Source organism: Pleurodeles waltl, chromosome 6 (assembly GCF_031143425.1).
Source record: "Pleurodeles waltl isolate 20211129_DDA chromosome 6, aPleWal1.hap1.20221129, whole genome shotgun sequence".
Classification (NCBI taxonomy): domain Eukaryota; kingdom Metazoa; phylum Chordata; class Amphibia; order Caudata; family Salamandridae; genus Pleurodeles; species Pleurodeles waltl.
The window spans coordinates 247,132,765-247,158,530 of record NC_090445.1 but is presented as its reverse complement, the minus strand read 5'-3'; the positions used below and the strand labels follow the sequence as shown (position 1 = coordinate 247,158,530).

Sequence of the window (25,766 nt, the reverse complement as noted above, 5' to 3'; positions counted from 1 at the left end):
ATGCCTTGGTTTTGGTTATAGTGACGTTATTGCTGAACATGCAGTAGCCTCGCATCCTCTAGATACCATTGTTCCTAGAGAGGCTAAAACTTTAACCAAATTGTGTAAATCAAATATAAACCCAATGCAAATATATGTACCATCACTACCTGATGGAAATTGAGGTGGGTGAGGGCTCAGTTTGTTTCTCATTGTTAAGGCGCCATCTTAGCTGAGCGACTGATAAAATAACTGCCACAGGCACAAAGGGGTGAGCACTTTCTCACAAAGCCACAGCACTACCACTTACCAGGCATGAGCAATAAGTTGGCTTTTGCATAGAACGGTAGGCCCTGCAAGGGCCAGAATTACTCATAGGAGGGAAATTGCACGAGAACGAAGGTCATGCATGAAAGGGTGTGCAATAGCTGATATTAAACGCACAACAGCAGAGATTGCACAGTTGTTAATGATGCCAAGAGCAGACCCGAGCACACACTTGCTGAGGTTACACATGGCAGTGCCAAGGGCACACTGGATGAAGTGATCTCGGGCAGAGAGCATACTTACAGGTTACATTGGGACAGTCGGAGCCTGCACACAGGGGGGGTTGGGCTTAGAGCCAGTGAGAGAGCAGAATGTTTGAGAGTGCACATAGCACGTCAGAGAGACTGTGGTTAGAAATGGCAGGACAGAAAGCACAGTGAATGATTTTACACGATGTTGGGGCTGCGGTGTGCCTAGTCATGCAGGGCACACAATGCTAAGGTTAGGTAGAGCTGTATAGTATACAATATTTATTAATTTACAGATAGTGACAGTGCAATAGTTGCAGGTATAAATGACCAGTAATATGGTGGCTATGGTTACAGAAGGCGGAGCATACATTGGCTAAGGTTACACATGGCTGGTTGTACATTAGCTGTGGTTACAGATGGCAGAAGAACATACATAACTCCTGATGTTTACAGTAGCAGCAGGCTGAGTTTACTTATGCTAAGTGCACAGCGGCTTAGGTTTCATGTAACAGGCAGGAGCTCATGACGTTCTACATGGTTGACAAAAGGCTGAAGTTGCACCTGGCAATAAATCACTCCATGGCTAATGTCAAACATAGCAAGAGTTCAGTGGTTGAGTGTACACACTGACAGCTAGAGCTCACAGTGGCTGAAATTATTCATTCCTGGGACAGTGGGCTCTGGTTAAATATAGGAGAGCAGAGTTCAAAACGTTTGTAAATGTGCATTAAACAAAGGACACTGTGGCCAGGTTTGTGCTGGGGCAAGTTACACAATAGCTGTGGTTAGGAAAACTGTGCACAGTGGGTAAGGTTAAATGCAACCAGACAGATTGCAATAATCACTTAAAAGGAAACTGCAAAATGGTGGGAGGGGCTTCCCTCAAAAAATACCTGGAAAATTACTGCATCCCCAGAGGACTTCGTATTTTGATCTTTCCACCTATTGATACCACCTCCCAAGATAGTCTTCAAAAATGGGAAGATAATCTTAAAAAGGCCTCAGTGAACATGATTCAACAACTTATCGAAATTTCCCAAGAACAGTATGAGCAACATAAACAAGAGGTGGATCAACTTACCCAACGAATTGAAGAGGCTAATTGGGGAGACATTACTACTAAGAACTACGCCATTCTTAACAGCATAATTGATAACTATGAGTCTGATATAATTCAAAGAAAGAACCGTAAATTTAGAAGAGATCTCTGCGACTACCAACAGGGAAGAGTTTACACTTTTAGTAAAAAATATGACCATATTCAGGAATCTAACCCCCCTTCGGACATACCAAGTTGCCCAGACACTATTCCATCTTCTGAAATAGATACCTCTGATGACTCTGACAGGGACCTATCCACCAGACCCAGGGTCAATTTTTTTTAGAGGAAGCACGGCGTTATCGCCTTGGAACCTTACAAGATACTCGGGCCAAACCACTAGATACCTCAATAGCCACACCGGGCACCTCAGGTATACAAACAAGGGCCCGCAGCAAGATTCTTCGACCCTAGAAGATGATGACCAACTAGTAGTTAATCTCTCTGATTATCAACTGTCTCCAATTGAATTACATATCTTGAATAAAGGTCTGTTCTATTGCCCTACCAATTAATGGAACATCACACAAACTAAAATTGACTTTTTTAAATTTGTCCGTCAATTTAAGCTTAAGTCTTTCTTTTCCTCTTTAATTTCTTCTTCCCCTCTCCCTTCTCTCCCTTCAAACTCCAGTGATATTTCCGTTCAGGACCTTGAAGACATAGGGTTATTGTGTAATTTGTCCAATACCTCTGAATCTGATTTTCCTCTCTCTTCACTAGCCCACAATTTAGATTTGAATATCAATCAGTATCATCCCTCGGACCTGAGACCTAAGTCCACTTTTACTCCTACTCTCCCAGCTGGGAACTCCATTGATCTCTTCTCAACAGCGGTTTTGAGAGATCTTGACAAAGAATATGCACGCTATTGCCAAAAACGCAAATACTTTCCATCAAATTTCAATCGCCAACAAGCAACAGCCCTAGCTAAACTAAGGAGCAACCCTAACATCATTATAAAGGAAGCGGATAAGGGAGGGAACATTGTCATCCTTAACACCACGGATTACCTTACAGAAGCCTACCGACAACTTCATGACTCTAAGTGCTATAAACGCCTCACCTCCAACCCAACAGCACAAATACAACAAAAACTTTCTGTCCTCCTTGACCATTGGCTTTCTCGCCAAGTCATTTCACATAAAGACAAGTCTGCTTTGTTCCTTTCCCATCCGACGATTCCCACTCTGTATCTTTTACCTAAAATTCACAAAAAAGAACTTCCCCCGAAAGGCAGGCCAATTATATCCGGTGTGAACTCAATGTGTTCCAAACTAGGGACCCTAATAGACCATGTACTACAACTTACCATCTTTTGTGAGAGACACTAAGGACATAATTCAAAAACTTCAAGATATTGATTGGCAATCTGATTACCTTCTTGCCACTATCGACATAATTAGTCTTTATACATCTATCAAACATAAAGATGGCTTAGAAGCAGTCAAAAAAATTCTTTCGACCAAACCGGTGACATTCACCACACATAATTTGTCAGAAGATTCTTCCATTCTTTGACACATGCCTTGAGAAAGCCCTGGTGTATTAGCAACAAGGGGCGAAACACGTGTTGGCTGTAACATCGTTGAACATTGGAAGTCTATCTCCTTTGAACTTAAAGATTGTGCCATTTGGACAGTAACAACGCCTCTTCATTCCCCCTACTTTATAATTAAAGACTGCTGAACTGGACCTTTGTCTTGTATTGTGCATTTGACACTTTAAACTAGAAGATACCTTTTTTGTGGGAGCTTACCATTCATATACACAGTACTTTGGCTAAGAATACAGATGGGGATATTTCAGTGTCTGATTTAACACATGATGATGGTGCACAGCGGGTGTGGGTACCTGTTGAAGAACACACAATGGCTGAGTTTGCTCATGACCGTGAAGTGCGTTTAATGCCTGAGGTACTACAATACTGCTCTGTTGCTGCGGTTCCACAAGGCAAGAGAAAGCCCATGATAGCTTAAGTTACACATGGCAGCCTAGCGCCCACAAATGAAAGTCCCGCTTGACAGGGCAGCACACAAAAAGGCAGGGCACACATGGTGACCGAACACAGTGTCTGAGTGACATATGGCAATCAAGTGTACAGTGGTTTAGTTAACAAATAGCAGACAAGAGTGCCCGAATGCTGATGATCTGCTTCGTGACTGAGCGCTTAATGACTCACATGTTCACTGGTGGCATGATATATATGACACTTGGCAGAAAAAGGCTCAAGTTACAGAGCTTACATCTGGCGATGGAGCTTATATTGGTTTTGGGGTGATACTATGATGACCACACCATTGTCTGTGATTGCAGATTGCAGATTACGGGACAAAAATACAGTGGGTGAAGTTAGAGCATCTCGCTAAGAGCAGCCATGAGTGCTGTGGTGCAAGGGTGCTACTAGAGAGCTGAACGTGGAGTAATTTCTAACTTATTATTTTTCTTTGTGTTGCATCTTCTCAAAGTTATGTTAAATACGAAATGATTTTCTTCTGCTTAGCTATGAATTTTGTGCCTACTAAATAGAGGCAAACTATACTAAAATGATAACACGTCCTAACATTTGTATAATATTGTGTCACCTTGCGGGAGGGAGTGAAGAGGGACTTGAGTTTCATCCACTTTTATGGATTGGCATGTGAACGTTCTTATATTCCTATTCCAGTGTAGGAAATTATTGCTGTTTTTGATGGAAGGAAAAAAACTAAAGGGTGTAGGGGTATCACTGAAGCTAATAAAGTTTTTGAAACAAATGTGAAAACTCAGAATTTTTTTTGTAACACATTTTACTGAGCTCAGTAGTAACAATGGAGAAGTATACACTTAACTTTATTCATACATTATTATGGGCTGGCCATAACATCATAACCACATTTTATTTGCACCCAGTTATATCCACCACACCTCGAAACACTGCATAATACAAATAACTTTTGACAGATAAGGCCTGGACCTCCACCTTGTATTCGAGTACATGGTGGTGGCATAATGCCTCTCTATTAAGCCCAGTCTCCCCATATTTCAGATGTTTTTGTGGGCATTACCTGGCCATGTAAACCCACTCATCCAGACTCAGTGACCCAACCCTTTCATCCAGCCTTTGAAAGATGGGGCAGGGGATTAATATATTTTCAGGCCTGGACAATGTCCCTCTAGGCAACCAAAAGACCAATCCCTAACAAAACCATCTTCTTCCTTTTGCTACCTAGTTCTACATTTATGTGCAAGGGATTAGGCAGTTTTGTGGGGAGTGATGGGGGGGGGGGGGGTTGTTCCCAACAATTCTACCTACATAGAAAGCACCCATCCTCATAAGGGCACAATAGTCTCAAAACTCCAAAACATGTGTACCAGGTCCCCATTGGTTGTTAAACCACAAGGCCAAAGCGGAGAACCCACCAGCCCTCTTCTCCACAATATGTATCTTGTAAAATACATATGGTGTAAATAATTTAGCTACATTAACTGAAATTGTGATGTAATGGTAGCCTCCCGTGCCTCCCTCCAATCATCATCTGTCACAAACCTGCAAAGACGTCAGGTCCATTATTAATTAGTGACCTGTAAATTTGGGAAATTTTATATTCCTGGAATTCTTCTGTAAATACTTTGGCCTCCATGGGACTAACGTGGGAGCACTCCATCAGTCCTGTGATATAGGGCCCAGTACCATGACCCAGTTGTAAATATATGAAAAATGGATTTTGGTGGAGTTCAAATTCTGCCTTTAAAGATGAGAAGTAAGTTAATGTAGTCCTGGTCATGATGCTGCCCAGCCTAGAAATAGTGATTGCATCCTAGTCCTGGAATTCCTGGTAGTTGGGTCACCTGAAGGAGCCATGTGCCGGCCCACAATGGGTTTTCTTTCATAAGTTTATTCTTGCATCCCAGGATTTTAATTGTATAATGCTAATTTAGTAATACCTCCTTAGTGGTCAGTGGGGGGAAGGGGTCTAATTTCTGTATACAGTAGGTGTAGTAAGTGGTAGGCTTGAAGCAATGTTTGCACTGCCACTGTAGTGGATGGCACAATACGTGCAGCAGTCCACTTATGGCATTCAACTTCCAGGCCCACAATACATATTGTACCTACACTAGGGACTTCCAGGTAAGTTAAATATACCAATTAAGGATATGGCAATTCGGCCATGTTTAAAAGAGGAAAACTGGTACTTTATTACTGGTTAGCAGAGTAAGGTGCACAAAGTTCTAAAAGAAGAAAATAGGGTCCAGCAAGAGGTGAGAAATCCAGAGTGACCATGCAGAAAAGGCAAATTTCCTACAATTGTGATGTATAACACAAAAATAATGCAATAAAAAAAAAAAGTAAAAAGCAATAAAGTATGTTGGGGAAAAAGATGAAAGGGAGGGATTAGTTCGTGGTTTAGGGATTTAGGTCTCGAAATAATTTTGAAATAAAAACAAAAAGTAATAGGACTTCTCTATGAGGCTGCAATCCTGGAATTCAGGACCAAACGCATTGAACTCTATTATTCTTATTTCAAAGGCTGTTAAGCAGATGTTCTCCCATCTAGAGACTTGATCGAAATTGCATTAAAATGTGTTAAAAACTGAAAATGTTGCACGTTGGTACCACACGTGTGTCTGGTATGCAGCTCTCATGTTCCCTGTGAAGTTTTATGCATCAATCCGGCCAATGTCCGATTAAAGTTCCATGCAGTGCCTCACCAGTGAAAATAATTTTGTCAAAATTGTTGGGTTTTTCATCAAAAATGTTGGATGTTGTTTTACATCTCTGTATCCTGCTGGCCTGTTGTGATAGCTACATTGGCTGCATCTTCCAGAAGGCAGATGAATGGATTTAGGTTGCAGTTACAGAACCTCAGGTACTAGTTCAGTTATTGCTCCTTTGGTGGAGGATTTCTGGCAGTCACCAGGATGTCCATGTTCTCTGCTAGGAAGTTAAGAGGGGCAAAACCAAACTTTTTATGAGTCGAGCAACCTCCAAAGACAGAACATCTCAGCTCTGGTGTGGAGAGATGTGGTGTCTATGAAGCAGGTGGAGTAGGCCTGGGAACGAAACGTTTGGTGCCAAGCTGGAGCCACCAGTGTGGCTGAGCTCCCTGAGCTGTCTCAGATTTTCCGCAGAACTCTGGAGTGGAGGAACCTAAGGGAATGCATATAGACAAGCTCCTCCCATCTACCATCTGGCAATCACCCAGTGGTCTTGGACATTCAGCAGACACTGTTTGAACCTGAGTTGTGAATGGGTGGTAAAATGTATCAATGGTTGGATGTCTCTTGGCCTTAATGCCAAAGTCATGGCTTTCTGGTGAACTATTGATGACTGGAAATCCCTGCTTATGCTATCTGCCCTGGTTTTGCAGACCCCTGTAATGTGGGACACCAGTAGAAACATGCCATGTCATCCACTTCCCCAGCTCTGCTTACACCTGGCAGAGTTGCGGGAGTGAGTGCCCCCTATGTTGAAACTTGGAAGTAGATTGAGGTTGTGTGCTTGTTCCTTCATTTTAGGAAAGGCTGCACTTGAGAAATTATTTTAAGCCCCAACAGGTTTTAATGGAGTGGCATAAATAACCGGTCCCTCAAGGTTCTTGTGGAGTTTTTGGACAGAAGCCCTCAATATTTCTTGCAAGAATGTGTCCCCCCTGCCTGGCCATTCTTTTCTTCCCTTTTTAATATTTTTTCCAGCAAACTCAACAATCTGCAGCCCACTGGTTTAGTGCCACATTTCAGTATGAGGCATTGAACAACAGCCTGGCTGTGCTAAATGGGAGTACAAAGTGTGATACTACCACAGAAGGGGTGGCTACTGCCAACTCTTTCAGGCTATCAGGTAACGGTCGGTGTTGGCATCACATTATATTTCAAGATGTGGAGAACGTTTTACCTGTCTATGAGGTGGGGGAAGCCCTATTGTGAACAGACCAGATGATTCCGCTGTAACCTGTACTGAAAATTGTTTGGGCCATTTTCTCCATTAGCTGTGACAGCTTGTTTGAGTGAACTGTTTTTAGAGTACCTTTCCAAATCTAGAGGTCAAATGCATAGGTAGAGATAGCCAATAATTTCTATTGTGAGTGTAGCTCTCCAGAACACGCCCCGCTTTTCCATTATTGCTGGCTGTCACCTTGCTCTCTGGCTGTACTAGCCTGGCTACCATATGCATCCAGATTCTCACCAGGACTAGCCTGGCTTGTGATTCCTTCTCACAGAGCTTGTCAAATAAGAAGCTCTAAATGCCATTCAGGATTGGTTCTACAGCGGAAGTATTACTTCTGTCCCAGGCCCCAAGCCAATAATACTTACTTTCTTTGGACGTAAAGGAGAGTCTTCCCACCAGTGTTGGGAAAGATGTTTGCCAAGTATGGGTCATTTGTTTGGTGGCTTTCCTCACTTAAGGGTGGAAATGAGATCATAGCTAATGTGGCAGAACAGAGAATGGTGAGCTGACCTCGCTGGCTTTGCTGACGGATGCCTGAGCCAATGCCTTGCTGAATGAAGGCCTGCTGCGGGTGACCTCAAGAGACCTCTCTAGTTATCCTGGGCTCTCAGGTGAGTGGTTGTGGTGTGGATATGGAGTGCCCTCAGACGGGAGTTCCTCCGAAGGCCCTTGTTGCTTGATAGATTTTTGTAATGCAAGACTGCTGCGCCATTTTACTTGAAACTCAGCCTCTGGGTCTCAATGCTATGGAGTTGTGCAATTAGCACAGAGAACAGATATACTGAAGTAGAGAGCGAGGCATGGCACATCCAAATGTAATACATTTATATCCCATTCGGGCAGACGCAGTTCACACACATTGTATCAAACCAATCAAAGGCCAAAGACTACCGAAAACATTGAAACACTGCAACCTTAGGCTCAAAGCTCAATGTTACTTAAAATGCTAAAAAAAATATAATGGGATCTCAGTCCCAGAACCTGCTAACACTTAGGTTCCTTTCAAGGCTTTTGGCTGGCCTTGCTCTGATGAACTAAATCCTTTTGGAATGAATGAAGGAGGATTTACGCAGTTAAAAAGTGAATTCTCTATTTACCTTAAAGCTGTTCTGATGAGATGGTTTTCTAGGTAGGGACAGAAGTGGAACTTCTGGAGCCTCAGGAAGGCAGATTATTATCTGTTGAAATATAAAACAAAATGTGGTGGGAAAGATCATCTTATTTGGGGGGGGGATTGCCATACTCATTTTATAACCTCTGTATAACCTCAAGATTCTCTGGTTTTAATTATTAATATATATATATATATATATATATATATATCACATATTACATATTAATTTAGTCCTCACCCAGTTCTACCTGTTGGAATTTGTGTAACAAATAGCATACACATTCACTTTATCATTAATCAATTAATTAATTCATGAAACAAAAAAGCCGACATTCAGAAACATTTGGTGAAACAATGCACCCATATGTCTTTCAAATCAGGTAAGAAGGTAATTGCAACGAGTTGCTGCAAAGTGTTTTGTAATGTGTTATGTTATATTGCTATGTTATGGTGTTGCATGTTACATTTCACGTTCTAGGGTATCTTGGTGCTGAGCAGGTGTGAGTCTAGGCATACCTTGGGCCCCTAGTGAAACTACTCGAAAAGCCAGGTCTTCAGATTCTTGCTGAATTCAAGAAGTGAGGAAAAGGTCTGGCCTTGTGATTACTGTATTTTAAGGAAATCCTACCACCTTTAGATAAGTCAGACATTTTGGAAGTTTGGTTTGGAGTATGCAGGATTGTGCTAACACATCATGCCTAGGTCAAAGGATATATGTGATGGTCTCCGAAAAACAATTGTAGCTGCTCATCGGTCTGGGAAGGGTTCCAAAGCCATTTTCAAAGCAAGGCTACTGAACGTTGGCTGATTTTCATCTTGTGCCCAGTAAGTTATGACATAGTGAAATTTAGCTTTGATTTGTCATAAAGTTAGATGCATCTACTCTTAGGACTTGGTGAGGACTAGCTGAAGAGCAGGTATGTCTTAATGTGTAAAACCATAGTACCTCAAGAGGTTGTGCAGTTTTCTTTTTGAATCACTGTGTTTAGAAAGGTGCACAGGTTTTATCTGTGAAGATGCCAGTGTTGACACCTGGACCTTTTTTCCTTTTCAGATGTTATTAGAGAAGTTGAATGGGACGGTCCCATGCCTGCTGGACACCACCACAATCCCTGCTGAAGAGCTAACTATGAAAACCTCTCGTTCTGGTGCTGATTCTGGGATAGGTGAAGTTACGGCAGCCAGCAACAGCCGGGCGGCCAATGGGGAGCCCTCGCAACATCCTTACAACCGCACCTTTTCTTCACATTTCCACAACTTTGTGGAGCAGTGCCTACAGCGGACACCTGACATGAGGTAATGCGTGGAGCATATAACAGCAGGTCTCTTGTGTGTTCCATATAGGTGGATGTAAATGTAAAGCCCTATCTAATGGAGCATAATTTAGAAAACACAAACGGTGTATTTGACACAAATAATCAGATTTGCACATTCAGAGTGAAAAATCAACCTGAGATCATTTCTGGTCAGCACTATTCTGTCTGTTTATAATTTATATTATGGACTAAAGTTGTAATTGAGCAAAGTCTAACTTCTTCAGTCTGACACTCTGGCTAGGCAACCACTGTCCTGCCACACCCGCAGTTGAAGTGCCATCTAGTGTAGTCTTCTTCCTACTCTGGGATAGTGTTCAATTTGTTTAGTGCCTGTTCACTATAAACAGACTAACACAAAACGGTACAAAACAAAAAACAGTCCTATTTTTCTTTAATGGTGTCAATATTCTAAGATAGGTGGGGTGGCTAGTCAGCAACGTATCCTAAAACCCATGCACTGTTGGTTCATCATAGTTGTGAAGTGTGCCTAGAAGATTTTGGAACCACCCAGTTTGATTGAAACCTTGGGCATAAACTTGGTACAAGCTGACTTCCGACATCTGCTCCAATGGTTGGAATTCAAGCGCCCCTCAATTTAATTTTTACATAATTTATCATTTAAAAACTTCTGTATAGCCCAAAAAAGATTCTCCTGTAAAATGTTAAATTGTCCTAATGCGTACTTTGAGAAAGGAAACTATTTGTTGAAGTGGATGGTAGGTCTCTTGAAGTAATAATGACTTAATCAGTCCAAGTTAGGTCTCCATTTAATCCTGAGCTCAACTAATAGTAGCTGTAGCACAGAGCACACAGGCTTAACTTAAGAGAAATGGATACACATTTATCAATACTAAAACAGTTAAAAGGTAGAAGACGCAATACAATACAAATCCCAATGAATTATATAAAAATAGAGACAATTATAATGAGCAAATCGGCACCAGAGCTACAAAAATCTGATGGAGAAAACCAGAGATGATTTTTCAAAAGGTTTGATGTTTCTAGCACCAAAAAGCACAATGTGCCAACCACAGGTATCTGGTTGCACTAGAATAGGCTGACCGCGATGGAGTTCAGGTTGGATACAGGGACCAGGTTTGGTCCATTGCAAAGTTTACTTTCTAACTTAGTCGTATTTTCTCAGAGAAAATCCTCCATAAAGGGGCTGTCATTGCAGGGGTGCCAGCTGGATCCAAAGAGGAGCTCTTCGACGTAAGCTGGCAGGAGCGGATGACCTCGGTGGGAGCCTCGGCTCTGCCTGGAAACCACAATGACTTATGCTGCCCATCTGTGAAGGTTGGGATATGAACACATCTTCTGCTTGGAATCCTCATCTGTTGATGAGATCATAACACATCTTGTATTATGAGCCTAGAATGACACCGCAAGATGCAAGATCTATAAAGATTAAACCAATGACAACTTCTTCAGTTTAAATATTATTTGCCCCCTTTTGTTTTGAGTCGTGTTTAATACTGTTCATTGTCTGTTTGACTGTTCCCATGTCCCTACACACAGAGTAGACGCAGTTTAACTTTAGCAGGTGAACACTGTCACATTTGTTCTCACATGGAGGATATGGCCATACTATAACCATAGCGGAAACTGAGAAGAATCATCAATGGCTATAAGCAAAGAACTTGGCGAAAGGCTACCCTTGTCTCCTGGGCAGTGTCAATTTTGTCCCCCCTCAGAGCACGCATCAGTATTCTTGCTGCAGGGGTTATGAAGCAGTATCTACTATGAACTGAAGGAGCCAGCTCAGTCACATTCTAACCATAGAAAATGATGAGCAGGGCATGGACTAAACTAGAGGACACAGTCCTATTCTGTTATTGGCAGAGTGCCAGCCATAGGCTGAAATAGTGGATGTGTAATAGAGCACCATCTACTTTCTCTCTCAGTGGACTGCAAGGCCAAAGTCTTACTTGGACAAATAAATGAGCATGTCAGGCATAGATTCAAGCAAGGGTGCTGCCCATCATCTATCTCCTAATGAGCACCATTGTCGCGTAGGCTCTCATTATCTTAATGAGACTACTGGATGTTGAGCAGCAAGATCGTCCACAATGTGGGGGACTAAGTCTGACCCATGGTGGATGACTCTTGTCACTCCAAATCCGGGCTTTACTCCGGCTAACTAGCAGTGCCTCCTCTCTCCCGAATGGTAGAGATTATTGGGCAGCCGAGCGCATGACATTTCAGTACTTCTCAGGGAAGTCGTGGTCACTCAGGTCACAACTGGTTTTCTCATACACAGTACAGTCTCATATATAAATGACAATAAAGGCAGTGTAAGTTTTAAAGATTGGTTTAATAAAACGACTGCATTTTGGATAGCAAAGTATGAGCTGCAATAACCAGAACTACACAACTCAGTAATATTAAAATAGTAACGATGAGAGTGAAGCACAAGAATAAGGCTATCATAGTGCCGCTAGATTATTCTCTCTCCAAGTTATATTTTGAGCAAAGCATGTTAAGCTCCAAGCCTGCCTTTCAGGTTCCCCCGGGAGGACATCAACCCTCATACCAGAGCAAAGGCCTGTAATCTGCAACAGGGCATTCAGCATACAGTTGTGGTTCCCTGGCTGGAATCTCCCTCTTGACATGTACTAGGACTAGAAAGTGTTTTTATAACTAACACGCAGATGTTATAAGAAAACATCCCTACATAAGTAAGTGTATTTTCTACGAATGCTGGAGACTAAACTTCTACCACGTTTACCGGCAATGTACCAGACTGTAGCCTTGACTGAAGCACAGGGCGATCAAGAATGCATTGTTTGGGAACACAGTGCTGAACTAAGCTAAACAGTGTGATAGAAGAAATTAAAACAAGACCGTACAAACTGGTTATTGTAAAATAACAATGTGAAGCTGAATAAAATATATCTAGGGCAAAGTGCAGAGCGGCCTAGTATGTTAAACTAATGTGCATGGAGCTATACATAAAATGGCTACACAACACCCTCCCCTTGTCGGTAGAAAGTGGTTCAAGCCAAAGCTAAAATGCCCTAATCTAAAATTTATGTAAAACCCTACTTAATTTTGACAAGTTAAGAGTTCACAAGAGCATATTACTTGACAATTTATAAGTGAGCATGCTGCTTAATGCCGAATTATAAGAAAAAATGTCAATTTAAAACTGTTCCAAATTAAGCACTAGTCATGGAACGTAGGAGATCATCCACTTCGGCAGATGACAAAACCGGTAAATCCACGCCAAAAACAACTAAGGAGAAGGTGTGTTCCATAGCCCCAGTATCAACCAAGGCGGCATCCCGTGCAGTGCCCATTAACGAGTCGATGTTAACTTCCTCCAGAAAGGGTAGCTCGTAATCAGCTTCTCTCAGCAAACGCAGCCGTTGTGCGCATGTCTGGTAATGAACCCTCAACGAGAACATCAACAGATCAGCATCAATCACTGAATGGGCGTTGCTGTGAAAGACAAACTTCTAGTGCATGTTCAAAGGAGCACCAACGGCACCGAAACACGGGCTGCACACAATCCAAAACCGGTCTGAATGACAGTGACCAGTCACACCCCAAATGTTCCAGGAGTGTTGCTACAAACTGCTGCATCATGCGTTCACGACACAGCTGCGCTGATGGGAGCGCCTTCATTTGTCCTTGTTGCGCCGGGACAGCCATTGCAGAAAAACAACAGCAACAGCAAAATGCCGGCTAATAAAGCCAAAGTTATTGGAAATCCCCCAAAAATACTTCAGAAAATTGAGTGAATAGCCAAAGGTATCAAACCGAATATAGAGGAAAAGGTGTGAAGAAAACCAATACCCACAGCTTTGAAAAAATGTGCTAATCCAGCCGTGCTGGACGCATTAAATATACGTCCCACGAGTTCACCAAAGTGTCTCGGAAAATTCGTATTTAACAGGGACTGTATTTCTGTTGACAACCTTGCCACTTGAAATGCGTAGGTCTCGCGTGCAGATGTAAGGGCCACATGCTTCTGAAACAATAAAGCCTTGAGTCTACTCAACTTGTCAAAATTCACCTTGGAAGTAGCAATACGAGGCCAAATGTCAGCTACCTCCCTTAATTTAGTGGGGGGGAAACAACACGTTCCCGCAGCATGTTACGACCTTAGAGACCGAAACAACGTAAACTATTCCGGCCCACATGCCACAACAGTCTTCACTATTGAGAAGGACGTATGTTCCGTTTGAAAGCACCTGGAACGTGCTTTTAATCAAGGGGACTGGAACTCCCTTCAGATAGCAAGCCAAGTTTGCAACCGAGGCATTACACCCCATGCAGGGACAGCTGCTTACAAATCATCGAATGGCCGACTGAAGTCTCGCATTCACTACCACTAAGAAAGACCTCTTTCATGCCATTGAGGCATTTGTACGAGAAGGGAAGCTCTCACACCTCATGGATGTAACTATCTCCCAACTTTTCATATCTGCCTACCGGAACGTGTTTCAAACAAGAAGTGAATTGTAATGTTGAAATAGGCAGATTAATAACCCTGTGTATTAACCACTCTGCCAAAGGAATCTCAGCCACGGTAAAAGGCAGTCTTTCTATCTTTTCAATGTTAAGCATGACATAAGTCGCTTCTTTCTTAGCCATTAGTTGTTGTTGCCGCGTCAAATTAAAGGAAATAAATATTTCCCTGGCACTGATGTGCTGCCACGGAACGTGACCCGCCTTCAATGTCTGAAGTGTCCAACCCAACTGCATAATGGACTGGTCTGACTCTCTCCATGATATAAAGAAGACATATCAGATCGTATAATGTCTATAGCAGAAGAAACAATGTTGTTAATTGTATATATCCGGACGGACAAGGTGTGAATCCCATTATCCACAACAGCTAATGCCTTTTTCAAATTTTCCTGATCTATTTGCCTTAACCGGGCTGCAGCCTCTTGTTGGGAAAGTTTCCATATTTCATTGTATACTTCATACAAGAAACGCTTCCTACGTGGTATCTTGGGGCCTGACAAAATATCTTGTAAGTCAGTGTTGTTAGACAATAGATTGAGGTGCGCTTTAACCGCATCAAGTGAGGACGATTTTAGCCACTGTTGGCACAATTTTCCTACACTATATGTTGTAATTATGTCGGCATGTTCTGGTGATATATAGCGAGGGTCTGGCCTACTCGTTCGGAAACCCCCAGAGGAGGTTACAAAACGTTGATGACACCCGTTGGTATCTATGGGCCACAATAAACACCCGCCTGGACGTGTCAGTAAAGCATTAACGTGCCATTCTGGACCCTCCCATTAAGCTCACATATGGTTGCATTTTTGTATTTTTGCCAGTTGACAAATTTTGCAGGGGCCGGTATACTGGGCATATTTAATTCTCTGATTGTTGCTAAGCCTAAACAACTTGTTTGTTGCACGGTTTCATTTTTAAAAAATCATTTGAACAGGGATAAGGCATGTTCTAAACAATGTTTCTGTACCCTTGGTTTGCCAATTTTTTTGTTCCCCAAACACTTTTCAAGTCAATATATTTGGACCAATATTCATAACCTTCAATTGATAACTGGGAAACAAAGGATTCCGAATATATACATTTTGGGTTGGTCACTAACATATGTATGTCCTGAGTTGGAGTTTCTTTAAAATAATATAACTCAGCATTTTTTTGACGATGCCCAGAAAAGTACGCAAATGCCTGGTATGACTATATCATTCATAGATAATTTTAACACCTAGGGTATTTGGATAATTTCAGTGGGACCATATATAATCAAACATTACTTTGTCTCAAACAATCCCATCAGGAATTGGCACTGCGGAAATGTTCACAAAGGATAAGTCTCTTCGGACCTTATGTGATGAAAAATGTGGTTTCAAAACCTCCTCCACCTGTTCAACCGCTGATCTCTCGGGAAGAAAATGACCATGTATCAGCAAGAAAAAGGTAATAACAAAACCAATCCAAAGCAGAAAGGCTAGGACAGTCAAAGAAAGCCATACATAGTTACATGGAAAAACGAAATATGTGTCTTTAAGCCAATGCATTAGCTTACGTGCACCTGACAGGTCAGCTGTCGAAGAGGCAAACGAGTCCAATAGACCGTCGTTGAAGTCGACAAAGTAACCAAAGGAAGTTCGTTCAAATGGCGTAGCCGTGGTCAATGGTGGAGTTGGTGTTTCCTGTGGTGGTACACTATAGACAGCACCATCCGTCTGGCTAGTAGTCGTGGTGACTTGATCAAACATTTCTAAATTGCTTGTTAGTGGAACTAATGCAAGATCATCATCCACCCTCCCCAAGCTCGGAGGGGTATCAGTGTTGGTATAAACAACTTGAAGCGGAACATCTTCTCCAGTAGTGACAGGGATTCGGGAACTACTGGATGTTCCTCTTGGTCGGCTGTGCAGAATCGGCCACATGTTGTAGTTTGACATTGTCAATTGAAACAAAGCGATGTTCTTTGGCACCTGGCAACGGTGGTAGAATAACAGTTCTGGTACCCTGTATCCCCAGTACAGGGACTGGTGCCAGATAAGAAGGGACAAATTCTTTTTTCACTGTGACCTTTTCATGTGCAAGATCCCCAACCCTGGGAATCCAGCCGGTAGATGTTACAGGCACATCCTTAATTCCTGTGGAGGCAGCACTTTTAGAAGAGTTTTCCCCACGGAACTGCTGTAATTCCTGTAAAACAGTGACACGATCATTTATGTCAATGGTTCCCAAACTTTTTCGATCCCCGGCTCCTTTGACCTATTGGCCGTGTTGGCCACGGCTCCCCATTATGTTACTTTTTTTGGGCGGGTGGGGGAACGTAATCCCAGCCTGTACCTACACTATTTACAGTTTGTCTTCTTTATTCTCTCCTGAAAACCATTTATTGGAAACTATTTTTGTTCTTTTGTCATAGGGATATTATTAATGGTACTTTGGCGCCCTCCGCTGGTCACAATAATTAATGCAGGGGGTTTTATTTCCAATACCACGATGAAAAGCTACCGATTTAAAGCACCTCCGAGTGGTTTCCAGACTGTGTGCGGCGCCCCAGGCTAGTTTTGACGGCGCACCAGGGAGCCGCGGCGCACAGTTTGGGAACCACTGATTTATGTCAAAAGGTGTTTCTGCTGCCTCCACGCCAGTACCATCAAGATCCGGAACAAACATTTGTGTTCCGAACAGGCACTCATATGAAGTACGGCCCCCCAGAGACCTTCTAGGCAGGTTATTTAATGGTCTCTGAACTCCATACAGGTGGGATAGCCAACTACGACCCGTACCTAAGACTCTGGCTGTTAAGGATTGCTTTAAATTACGGTTTAATCGCTCCACGACACTATTTCCCTTGGGATGAAATAGAGACGACTACTGCAGTTGGACCCCCAATGAAGCCATGGTGTCCCTGAATGCCCTTGAGGCGAAAGCAGGGCCCTGGTCCGAATGGAACGCCGCAACAACATATCTACTGATAAAGACTCTCAAATCTTTAATAACAGTCCGAGCATCAGCCGAGCGTTGTGGCCACATCCACACAAATCTGGTGCATGAATCAACAGCGACTAATATGTATTTGTATGCACTATCAGAGTATTGATGTTTAGTTCCAATCGCTGGTTGCGCAGAGCCATCGGTGTACATGACTATGATATTAATCAATAGGCAAGGTATTCGCTGGAACTGGATATTCTACTTCATATTGTAGAAATTCTTGAGTTTGTAATTTTGGATCGAAAATGTAGTCTACATCAGTGGCTGTTAGAGACGTAGCCCCTTGTATCCAACGTGGATGAAGTGCTTTTGCGTTCGGAACGCTAGCTTTTGTAACAGCCTCTAGGGCTGGAATTGGAGAGACAACAATGATGCGTTTCCCTTGAGCAAGAGGTCTTTCTTTAATAACAGCCATCTGTACAGCAGTGAGAATTTTCTCCGTGGGTGCAAAGCGTTGTTCAGCAGCTAAATACAAATGTGATTTGTATGCTATCGGGACTGTCTCACCTTCATTAAATGTCACATAGGTGAAACCGATGGCCGCAGCTATTACCCTGATGACCAAATGTGTTTTGTTGTCCCTTGTGTGTAAATGTTTTGCTGCTAGCATGTCTGTCTGCAAATCTCGAAGGGTCCGTGTATGTTCGATTGTCCAGTATTTACTTGAAAAATCAGGACGTATTCAGTCATATAAGGGTTTATGCGTGTTGCATAATCAGGAATGTATGTTCTGCCAAAATTTAGAAACCCAACAACGATTTAAGCTTTTTAATTGTATTTGGTGGTTGTAATTGTGCACATTTTTCTAGAAATTGTGGCGCTAGGCTCTTCCCTCCACTCGACAGCTCATATCCCAGGAACAGGACGCTGAGGAAGGAAATTTTTGATTTTTTAAAGTTAAATTTATAGCCTACAACAATGCGGGCTACCTGTCTTAAATGTTGTAGTAACTCGTCATCCGTGAGATATAGATCATCCACATATGACAATGCTTCAGGGTCTATCTCGTGTAAAATAGAAGTCACACGAGCCGCTAACAGTCCTGGGCTGTTCTTATACCCCTGAGGCAAACAACTGAATTTTTACTGAGAGCCTAATGTGCTAAAGCTTGTCAAGTCCCTGCTTTCAGGCGCTGTATTCTGGCAGAAGAACCCATTCGAGATGTCTAACGTTGTTTTGTATTTTTTTTGCACTATGTTGCTCATTAGTGCAGTGCTATGTGAGTTTTGTATAGCATATGTACGTGTATGTCCGTTCAAATGTCTGTAGTCTAAGACTATTCTGTATGAATGGTCGGGCTTTGCTACAGGGAATAAAGGGTTGTTCATCGGTGAGACACGGGGTTCAATCACACCCTGGTATTCTAATTGTGTAAGTATTTCTCTCACCAGTGCCCTTGCTTCATGTTTTATGGGATACTGCGGTTGTGGCTGAGGTTCACTTTTAATGGGAATAACATGGTAGGGAGAGTCCCTACCCCACCCCACGTGATTTCTATATAACGCGGGTGCCTGTGCTAGAGCCCATTCTGTAGAATAGGACTCGGCGAGTTCCTCCGGAACAAGTGGCGAGAAAGAAGGTTTAATGACCTCTTTTCCATATGGGCAGGTGCGGATGAAATCAGGCGGCCACTCTTGTTCAACCAACAAGATATCATATACTTTAACTACACGGTCCCAAAATATTGCGTGTATCGTGCGTTCAATGTCTCCTTTTAATTGTAGTGTTACTTTGTACACCCTATCAGGCTCGGAGACATGCATGTCCGCTGTTTCTACTTGTATAAAGTCATCAGTTGCTTTCACCTCCAGATGCTCTAGAAGATTCCGGCGAACTATTGTGACCTCTGCCGCGCTGTCTAGCAGTGCTAGAGCCCAAGTCTTCTTCTTCAAGAGGACCCTCTTCCTGAGTGGCATGTCGAACCGACACCGCTGCCACGTTTTTCTTTTTAAATTGTTGTTTTTGCTGTACAGGTTTCTCTTCCTTTTTAACAGAAACCTCCGAAGAGCGTTGTGATTCCTGTCTCGGTTTCACGTACTCTGTTCTTCACTCTGATCACCCACCTCCCTCATTACTTTTTTCCGATGAGTCCAGAAAGGAACGAGATTGGCATGTATCAGTATATTGATATCTATCAGGCATTTTTATATTTTCTCTATTCCTGGGATTATACCTATTCTGTGGGGTCCCCGTCCGTGGAGATTCTCCCCTTTCTTTTTATAGGTGTTTGTTGCTTTTTATCCCAGCGTTTCTTATTACCCTCAGGTTGTTGTTTAGTATTATCTTTATTAATTTTACCCTGAAATTGAGGTCTTTGTGGTCTAGCCCCTTGGGTATCTCGACCGATACTTGAATATGTTTCCGCTTATTTTAAGCAGCTCCCGTACCTGATCTTGTTGCGGAACGTCACGGAGCCGCATGCGCACTGCAAGTGCAACTGCTTCCCCTCTAAGGTTACTTAGGATGATTGAAGAAACTGTGGCAAAATTGCCCATCAATTGCATTCCCAAATTTGGGGCCAGGGCAGCCCTGTATTCATCTTGAATTTGTTTAAGCACTTCTGGTAGGTTGCAAAGTGTCGGTGTACCGTGTGCCGTTGTATAGAGTGCGGCAAATACCGTGCCCCAGGTATTAGTGTTCAACTGTAGGGACCATCCCAAAGGGCAAGCACATAGTCAATATTCTATGTTTATCCTGCGGTCCCGTATGGGGTAATACTGCTTCTAGCGTATTATTTTTTTGTGCTAACCAGAACGGCGTCTCCTCTCGTTTGGCCGGGACCTTACCCGTAATTGAATGTACAGTCACCTGATTTATACCTGGTGTTACTGCATGTGGTTGTGCTGGAGCAGCACGCGCTGGGTTTGTATTTTAAGTTTGCATCACAAATTGCGCTAATCGTCTGTATATTGCTATTAACTCAATGTATAAGCGTCGAACCTCAGCTACTGCTAGATTCGCAACCGCAAGATGTGGTGTATATGTGTCCAATAAGGGTCAGGTAGGCCCATCATTACTTAGTGGGCCTAGCCTTACTGGTAATATTGTATGGGGTAGGGCGCCATCAAGCCAATTATTATGTTCTTAATAAGATAGAGGTATCTCTAAATATGCGTACGCCCTGTATTGTCTAGGCGCGTTCGCAACTGTATATGTGTGAAATGCATTTGTGTTCCCATCAACTGCTGGAAATGTGACCCAAGAGTAAAAAAGCTCTGTTCTATAGGCTGCGTGGGTGTCCACCACAGACGTGACTGGACCACCCTGGGGCATAAGGCCATGTGCTAGTAAATGTGCTGTGAGCGGTTGTCTCCTGTTAAGAGCTATTTGTACAACCGGGGGATTCGCCATCATAGAAGCACTAAGAGTTCAGAGAAGGCACACCAAGATGTTTTTTTTTCCTTTTTAAAGTTCAAGCTTGAACAACCGCTAGCCGAAAATAGGATTACCTATACGGCTGTGGTGGAAATCCTCAGTACCACGGACGTCTCCGTATACGGAACTGAGGGGTCATTATATAAAATGAGACTGAGAGGTTCCGGTGGACCCGAAAATTAGAGCCTGACCAAACGTTGGCGGCGCCATGTCGCGTAGGCTCTCATTATCTTAATGAGACTACTGGATTTTGAGCAGCAAGATCGACTAAGTCTGACCCACAGTGGATGACGCTTGTCACTCCAAATCCGGGCTTTGCTCCGGCTAACTAGCAGTGCCTCATCTCTCCTGAATGGTAGAGATGATTGGGCAGCTGAGCGCATGACATTTCAGTACTTCTCAGGGAAGTCCTGGTCACTCAGGTCACAACTGGTTCTCTCATACACAGTACAGTCTCATATATAAATGACAATAAAGGGAGTGTACGTTTTAAAGATTGGTTTAATAAAACAACTGCATTTTGGATAGCAAAGTATGAGCTGCAATAACAAGAACTACACAACTCAGTAATATTAAAATAGTAACGATGAGAGTGAAGCACAAGAATAAGGCTATCATAGTGCCGCTAGATTATTCTCTCTCGAAGTTATATCTTGAGCACAGCATGTTAAACTCCAAGCCTGCCTTTCAGGTTCCCCCGGGAGGACATCAACCCTCATACTAGAGCAAAGGCCTGTAATGTGCAACAGGGCATTCAGCATACAGTTGTGGTTCCCTGGCTGGAATCTCCCTCTTGACGTGTACTAGGACTAGAAAGTGTTTTTATAACTAACATGCAGATGTTTTAAGAAAACGTCCCTACATAAGGATGTGTATTTTCTACGAATGCTGGAGACTAAACTTCTACCACATTTACCGGCAATGTACCATACTGTAGCCTTGACTGAAGCACAGGGCGATCAAGATTGCATTATTTGGGAACACCGTGCTGAACTAAGCTAAACAGTGTGATAGAAGAAATTAAAACAAGACCGTAAAAACTGGTTATTGTAAAATAACAATGCGAAGCTGAATAAAATATATCTAGGGCAAAGTGCACAGCAGCCTAGTATGTTAAACTAATGTGCATGGAGCTATACATAAAATGGCTACACAACACCATCATTTGGTCTTGATATTGGTGGTTCAGCTATTACATACATTTAACAAACATAAAGATGACACTTGGGTCTCCAAGTAAAGGAAATAGCAACAGTTTGATCTCTGCAGTTGCAAAGCGGCATTACTCGTGAGACCGAGCAGTTGATATGGTTATAGCCATACTTCACCAGATACCTCCCAGCGTCAGTGGTGTCTCTAAACAGACATTGTTGGTTCGAGTTACCTTGTGCAGTATCTAAATCCAAAAGAGACAATTTTATGTTCTGATATCTGCAGCACTGGGTCTTTCACAGTCGAAATCAGTAATAAATATTGTTGAAATATCCGTGGCGCCCATGACAAGTGCTTGTTTAGTAGCGTATTCACTGCACTAAAAAGCACCCAAACTTTAATTATGTGAATGCACCAAGCACTCACTCTCCCTCGAGAAGCAACCATAGCTCATATTTTCTACTGCACATGTATGAGGAACTCAATTCTTTGTAACCTCAGTATTAGAAATTGTCTCTAGTTGGCAGAGGTATGTACCATGTCCAAGTAGGGACCACAATCCTAGTCAGGATAAGTAACAATACAACCTAAATTATCCTCTGCTCACCTTCCGGTAGCTTGGCACAGAGCAGGCAGGCTTAACTTAGAAGGCAATGTGTAAAGTAATTGTGCAATAACTCATACAGTAACATGGTGAAAACACCACAAAAAGTACTCCACACCAGTTTAAAAAAATATATAATATTTATCTGAATAAAATAAGGTAAAAACGACAAAAATCCAAAATGCACAAGCCAAGATACCCCTTTTAAAAGGTTTGAGTCTCAATCCTTAAGAATCAATGGTTTTATCCTTTTAACACACAACTGAGATGCATCAAAAATAACGATACAGAGGAGGAGATGCGTCAAGAAGTAAAGCAGTGTGTCACTGTTTCCTGTGCGGCAAAGGCAATGCATTGTTTCTTTCCACTCTGCAAGGCAATCCATCGGTTTCCAGGAGCGTAGCTTTGGTTCCCCCCTGCGATGTGGGGATATTTTGATGCCCTTCGATAATGCATGGAAAACGCAGAATGCATTGAGAATCTGGCAGGCATTGCATCAAATTTAGTAGGTGTTGCGTTGATTTTCCGATGAGCTGGATTATCTTCTCTTTGGTGAAGTCTTTGATATCCCTGAGACCTCAGAACGGGAGGCAAACTCAATACAAGACCTTGGAGAGCACTTCAGGAGGAAGGCGGAGTCCTTCCAATAGAGTCAGGGGTTAGCAGGGCAACAAGCAGACCACCAGTCCTTCCAGCAAAGCAGTCCAGGTGAGTCCTTCGGGCAGCCAGGCAGTCCCTCTGAGAGAGTCCAGTTGTAGGTCCAGAAGTGTCTGATTTGGCGGGATCACGGCTCAATATATATACCCAGAAGTGCCTTTAAAGTAGAGGAAACTTCAAAGAGTGGTTTTGAAGTGCACAGGTTCTCCTTTCAACCCAGCCCTGTCTGCCAGGAGCCCTGGGGGGTTTTCAGTCCTTTGTGTGAGGGCAGGCCACTGACCCTTGAAGTGTAAGAGAGAGCCCCTCTGCCCTTCCGTATGCAGATGCAGCTGAGTGTCCTGTGTTTATGGCTGTCTGGGTGGAATGCACTTGAGGAGCTGTTAACCAGCACAGATCAGATATGGATTTGAGACAGGCTGTAAGGCAAAAATGGCAGTAAGTGCGGAGCAATGCCTGCTTTCTAAAAGTGGCATTTCTGAAATAGTAATGTTGAATCCTACTTCACCGGTAAGTAGGATTTCTTACTACCATTCCAGCAACACCAAATATGACAAGTCTATTCCTCTCAGATCAAAAATTACCACTTAAAGGCATATAAGGGCATCTCTAATGGTGGACTATGAGAGGAGCGGGCTTCACAGCAGTGAAAAATGACTTTGGTAGTTTTTTCACTACCTGGACATGTACAACTTACAAGCACATGTCCTGCCTTTTACTTACACAGCATCCTGCCCAATGGGTTACCTACGGCCTACCTTAGGGGTGAAGTTACGTATTTGGAAGAAAATTGGTATTTAATGCTTGGTAAGTAGTTTTAAATACCAAGTTGAAGTGGCAGTAAAACTGCACATACAGCCCTAGCAATAGCAGACCTGAGACATGGTTAAGGGGCTGCTTAGGCGTGTGCCGCGATCAGTGCTGCAGGCCCACTAGTAGCATTTCATTTACAGGCCCTTGGCACATCTAGTGCACTTTACTAGGTACTTACAGGTAAATTAAATATGCCAATTCGGTATGAGCCAATGTTAGCATGTTTACGGGAGAGAGCATGAGCACTTTAGCACTGGTCAGCAGTGATGAAGTGTGCAGAGTCCCAAAACCAGCAAAAAGGAGATCAGAAAAATTGAGGGAGGCAGGCAAAAAGTTAGGGACCTTTATATGACCTTCAGAACCATGACTCTTTTAAGAAGCTGGCTCTTTTTGCACAGTGTACCTCATTTTGGCCCACCATATAGAGTCTAAGCAATCCCCAGAGGTATCACAGAGGCACAAATGACATCCCAAATGCTCTCTTCTTGTGTAGGGTTGTTGAGCAGTTGGGCATATCAGAGGGTAGTGCTAAGCACGCAGGGTACACACTTGTGCAGTAAGTGTGAGACACACACTCAATAAAGAACTCCGACACCAATTTATAAAAATAACATATACTTTTATATAAACTTTGATACCAAGATCTCTGGAGTCAGGTGAATACGTTCAAGTTATGAATTTTTTGAGTTTTTAAAAGTTGACACTTAGTGCATTTTTCAGGAAGCTGCAATACCATCCTGTGGAAGAAAACAAAGACTCCCAAACAGGTAGAGTACAGCGACTTAAGGGACCAATCTCCTGCATTTAAGGTGTGTTTGGGGCAAGGTCCAAGGCCACACCAACAGGCCACCTCTGGAAGTTCTGGTGCGTCTGGGTGCAGAGGTGTGCTACGGCGTCCGGTGTCACATTCAAGTCTATGTGGATTGGTCCGGTTGCAAAGTTGCTGCAGGGATGGACTGGAAGGACCGTTCAGGGGAAGTCACAAAGCGGGCTCAACCCTTGAGGTCCTCGGGCACGTGGGGACACCGTCAGTCCACTCCTCCTTTGGCTGTGGGGCAATGGTGCAAGGGCTGTCTTCTGGCATCTGGTCCGGTCCTGGGGTTTTTCACTGTTGCAGAGGGGCACTCAGAAACACTCTGCAGGATGGACTGGGGGTCCAGTCTGACCAAGCCAACACATGGGCTCAGGTCTAACTAGTTGGGGAGATGTGGAGACACCCTTGTTTCTCTTCTCATGGGTCCGGTGCAAAGGTGTCATTAACTCCACAGTGGGGAGCATGGGGTGGGCTTCTTTTCTGGAGGGCCTGGGGACCATGTTGACACCATTGGCCCACATCAACTCGAGCTGGGTGGCTTGGATGCAGTGGTGATATCCGGCATCAGGTTATTTGCAGTCTCAGTCCTTTCAGGTCTTTCTCGGATGCCTGACGATGCAGGGGGCCAGCTCCTCTACTCTAAGGGATTTCCTCCTAGCAATTGATGAAGTGCTGGCAGCACTCCCAGTTTCTTGGAGGCTGCAGTGGCAGGACAGGTCAGTTGCTCCTCAAGGGTTGAGTGCAGCAGGCAGGCCAGCAGGATTGGCGCCAAGTCTGTCGTGCTCCTCGGTTATCGGGTTCAGCAGGCTTCTTGTCCACTCCTTCCTTTATGTCCAGCAAAGATCTGAGGATCTGGTACTAGGCGATCCACTAAATACTCAATATGGGGGGCTTTAAAGGGAGTGAAGGGTAGTAACCAATGGGCTACTTACCCTTGGGGTCACTACACC

General features: G+C 43.2%; 1 protein-coding gene across 4 annotated transcripts in view; it reads left to right on the top strand.

Moving 5' to 3' along the window:
- The window catches only part of STRADA (STE20 related adaptor alpha), a 145,852-nt gene that overhangs the window by 106,813 nt on the left and 13,273 nt on the right, over window positions 1-25,766 (top strand). For all 4 annotated transcript variants that reach the window (XM_069238023.1, XM_069238024.1, XM_069238026.1 and 1 more), the window contains one exon: window positions 9,694-9,935. In XM_069238023.1, coding sequence (XP_069094124.1) covers window positions 9,694-9,935 — 242 coding nt within the window. The remainder of the gene's footprint in view (window positions 1-9,693; window positions 9,936-25,766) is intronic.